This window comes from Polypterus senegalus, chromosome 14 (assembly GCF_016835505.1).
Source record: "Polypterus senegalus isolate Bchr_013 chromosome 14, ASM1683550v1, whole genome shotgun sequence".
NCBI lineage: Eukaryota > Metazoa > Chordata > Cladistia > Polypteriformes > Polypteridae > Polypterus > Polypterus senegalus.
Window position 1 is genome coordinate 134034179 of NC_053167.1, and position 4036 is coordinate 134038214.

The 4036-nt window shown below is 43.9% G+C and overlaps 1 protein-coding gene and 1 pseudogene across 1 annotated transcript; one reads left to right on the top strand and one right to left on the bottom strand.

Moving 5' to 3' along the window:
• Positions 1-1146: 1146 nt before the first annotated feature.
• LOC120514651 lies at positions 1147-1765 on the top strand (annotated as a pseudogene).
• A 360-nt stretch (positions 1766-2125) lies between these two features.
• LOC120514631 (histone H1-like) lies at positions 2126-2816 on the bottom strand. The gene has a single exon (XM_039735126.1). It carries the CDS (start codon positions 2771-2773, stop codon positions 2177-2179), a length of 597 nt encoding a protein of 198 aa, XP_039591060.1. The 5' UTR covers positions 2774-2816; the 3' UTR covers positions 2126-2176.
• Positions 2817-4036: the final 1220 nt, after the last annotated feature.

Genomic DNA, 4036 nt, shown 5'->3' on the forward strand with positions numbered 1-4036 from the left:
TCTGCATCGCCCACATTATAAAAAATGCCCTGAGGCAAAAAACCGAAGTGCTATGCACAGAATGTTTTCTGTGCTAAGCGCAGACCCGCGGTTTGTGACATGTGCAATATGCGGTGCCAAGAGATGGGTCAAGTAAATTAACGATTCTTTTGAAAACCGATAACGCTCTTTAAAAATCATTTGGAAATGAAAAGACATCAATACGCGGTCTTATTACTCTCCCGGCGGAAAAAACTCGGATAATTTGTGCTTCCACGTCCACAGGATCGTCATCAAAAGGGCATGCCATGCTCAGTAACCTTCTGAAACAAACTTACTCCTGGGACATAACCTGCTCGGTGGCAGGTTATCTTCAGAGAGTAAGCTGCTATGGTTACATACATACCCAGAAAGTTACCTCCGTTTTTGGAACCGAAAGTTGAGGTTATCCACTAACTTACCCGGGTATGTCACATAACCTGCTTTCTGGAATACCCCCCAGGTTCTATACTCGAGGCCCCAGGTATTTTTCCTCACTTGTGCCTGATGACTGCTGGGATAGGCTTCCAGCCTATGGCTAAACCCTAGCCTTATTAAGAGGGTTTGAAAAACGGATGGATGTTCTTCCCTTATTTAAAGTGATGTTGAAAATAGTTTCTAGTATTCATTATGTGAAAGGATTAAGAAGAAAAGTTTCTAACACTTTTCTTTTGTTTTAATACATTGATTTAAGCTTCAGATTGTCCTTTTCTTAATAATACATTTTATTCATATAGCGCCTTTCCCATGCTCCAGCATTATAGGAGAACACTGTGTACTTTGCGCATTTCTGAATCGCTTCCACATTTCTTTCTAAAGATCTTTCCTAAATTCATATTCAGAAATTGTCACTAATCTAACAACTGTACTCAATTGTGTTCACTTTCTCTCTCGACTGCGCTCTTTGAATGCGTTATAGCCGTAACAAAATGTATAGGAAGACATTCCAATTAAGGTTGGCTGGGGAAAAAAAAAAAAAAAATCACAGCGATAAAGGCGAGTAAAAGGCGTTTAATGCGCTAGCTTTCTATGAAGAGCTGACAGTAAAAGCCGTGAAAAGATGAAGAGACGGGAACAAAACACCGTTCAAATTGCGCGCCGAGCTTTTAAAATGGACTGTCGAAAGGAGACTTCTGGGCAGAGCCTAAAAGAGAACCCGGCCCCCATACGTTTCACCCAATTAGAAGGCGAGAAGATCTTAATATAAAGCGATTCGTGCACGCGTGTTTCTCTGTTCGTTTTCTGTTTCCACAGAGTGTGTAATATTGTTAAAGTTGTCGAAATGGCAAGAACGAAGCAGACCGCCCGTAAATCTACTGGTGGTAAAGCTCCCGAAAACAGCTCGCCACTAAAGCAGCTCGTAAGAGCGCTCCTGCTACCGGTGGCGTGAAGAAGCCTCACCGTTACAGGCCCGGCACGGTAGCTCTGAGGGAGATTCGTCGCTACCAGAAATCCACTGAATTGCTTATCCGCAAGCTGCCTTCCAGAGATTGGTTAGAGAAATCGCTCAGGATTTCAAGACCGATCTCCGTTTCCAGAGCTCCGCCGTCATGGCTCTGCAGGAGGCCAGTGAGGCGTACTTGGTCGGACTGTTCGAAGACACCAACTTGTGCGCCATCCACGCCAAGAGGGTGACCATAATGCCGAAGGACATCCAGCTGGCTCGCCGCATTCGTGGGGAACGCGCTTAAGTATGAACATCGATTTACAGAAGTCCAGAAACCAAAGGCTCTTTTAAGAGCCACCACAAGCTCTTTACTAAAAGATCAAATCCTCTTAATGTGCCCAACGGTAAACTTGACATTCTCGCATTGCACAAGATTAGAAGATGCGTGTATAAATACTCCAAATAGAGATACGCCCTGCTTTTAGTGTAGAGGGGAACTGCTCCATCCACACTCCTTGCAAATGCGCATTCTCGGCGTTTTACTTAAACTGTATGCAACGATTTGAAACGCTGGAACCTGCCGTCTCCATGCCAGTGCAAGTATAGAATAACCAACCTCCCCTAAACATAAAAAGCCACGTAGACATGTCACAGTAAAGGCACAAGCGCCATCAAACGTTAAAACGCATTAAAAATAGATCTGCTCTTCTCGAAAGTGTGGGGGCTCTTAAAAGAGCCGTTGGTGTACAACTATCGGGCGATGCAAACGGATCACTTCTTTTTCGGTGCTGCCTTCTTTACAGTCTTCGCTTTGGCCACCTTAGGCTTTGCTGCTTTGGCCTTCTTCGGGCTCTTAACAGCCTTTTTGGGCTTTGCAGCCGGCTTCGCTTTCTTAGGACTCTTGGTGGCTTTCTTTGCTGCTGCAGGCTTCTTAGCAGTTTTCTTAGCTGCCACGGGTTTCTTCGCTGCCGGTTTCTTCACTTTCTTGGCGGCAGCGGGCTTTTTCGCCGCTGGCTTCTTTTTCGGTGTCGCCTTTTTCTTGGCGGATTTCACCTTGGCTTCTGACTGTTTTTTATTGATTTTAAACGATCCGGAAGCCCCGGTACCTTTTGTCTGCACGAGAGAGCCTTTACTCACAAGACTTTTTACGGACAGTTTCACGCGAGCGTTATTCTTCTCCACATCGTAGCCACCGGCGACAAGAGCCTTCTTGAGCCCAGCCAACGAGAGCCCATGGCGCTCTTTTGAAGCCGACACAGCCTTGACGATCAAATCAGAGACGCTAGGGCCGGTCTTTTTAGGCTTCGAGCTCGCTTTCTTCTTTGGCGCTTTAGCCGGAGCGGGTGCTGCTGGCGCGGTTTCTGCCATTTCGAACAAACACACTTGGATTTCTCTGTAAAAGTCTCCAGTGAGACGCCTCTCAGCCGCTCATATTAGACTGGTGAGAACCGTGCAGACTCAAGCAGCGCGTTTCACGTAACAAGAGACCTGACGAGTGTGCTTTCTGTTTTCACAAAATCCCCCTAATTTAGGAGGAAACAATCGGATAGATCAACCCCGAGACCACGAGGCATCGAGGGAAACGTGTTGTTAGCAGATCTGGTGCTATAATTTAAAAGAAGGTACCGCTAAACGGTCAGAAGGAGAAAAGGCACCGCGTAAAGGACGAGCTGTCACTCTTTACAAGACAAACAATGATTTCGTTTCGAATACTCGGTGACTGCACGTTCTTTCGAACTGGAAGCGCGCTGGAATAATAAAAGAGAGATGTAATGTTGATGTCGAGAAGTGTTTATGTAATTTATTCAAAAATCCACTTAAAATCCGAGGTCTCTACAAGATCAAATTAGCACACCAACAAGAGCAGTTTACCTAATTTTTGTCAGGCTTATTTCAGACACTTGTAAAGAAAATAACTTCCTTTTAAAACTCCTGGGCATAAAACTGTATTACGCTTCTGATAATAAAATAGGCCATAGAAAATGTTATCTTTAGACGGATCCAGTCTGCTACAGATAACCATACTTTAGCTTTGATTACTGAACATGACAATTGCATTTTTTAAATGAAAGACATCTCCAAATTTTAGATGACTAAATTCATTTCAGGCCCTGCTTCCATGTTCAGCTTTTCCATTAAACAGATAGATAGATAGATAGATAGATAGATAGATAGATAGATAGATAGATAGATAGATAGATTGGTCATATCTGTTTTAACTTAAGATAAGAAAGTGTAAAGATAGGATCAAGACAGTCACACAATCCAATTACCCTGGAGATCAATTATAATCTAAACTTCAGTTTCCTGACCACCTTTAGTGCAACTTGATGGTTATGGAGAAACTAAAGACAGAGGCTGTGTCCTGGAGCTTCCAGCATAAGGTGAAAATAGAAACTTTGCCAGAAGATACTCAATTGTAAGCCACACTCAGATTGACATGCTTGGGACCACCTGCAAACTAGGACCAAATAATGAAAAAGACATGAAGGACTTGTGTGACCTCTGTACTGACTGTGTTTGGAGCAGCATTTGAACCATGTACCATAGAAGTATATATCAATGTACTGCTCCACAGTCTCGCAGTTCGGCATAGGATTATTGCATGAGTAGGAGTAATGTAGCAGGTGT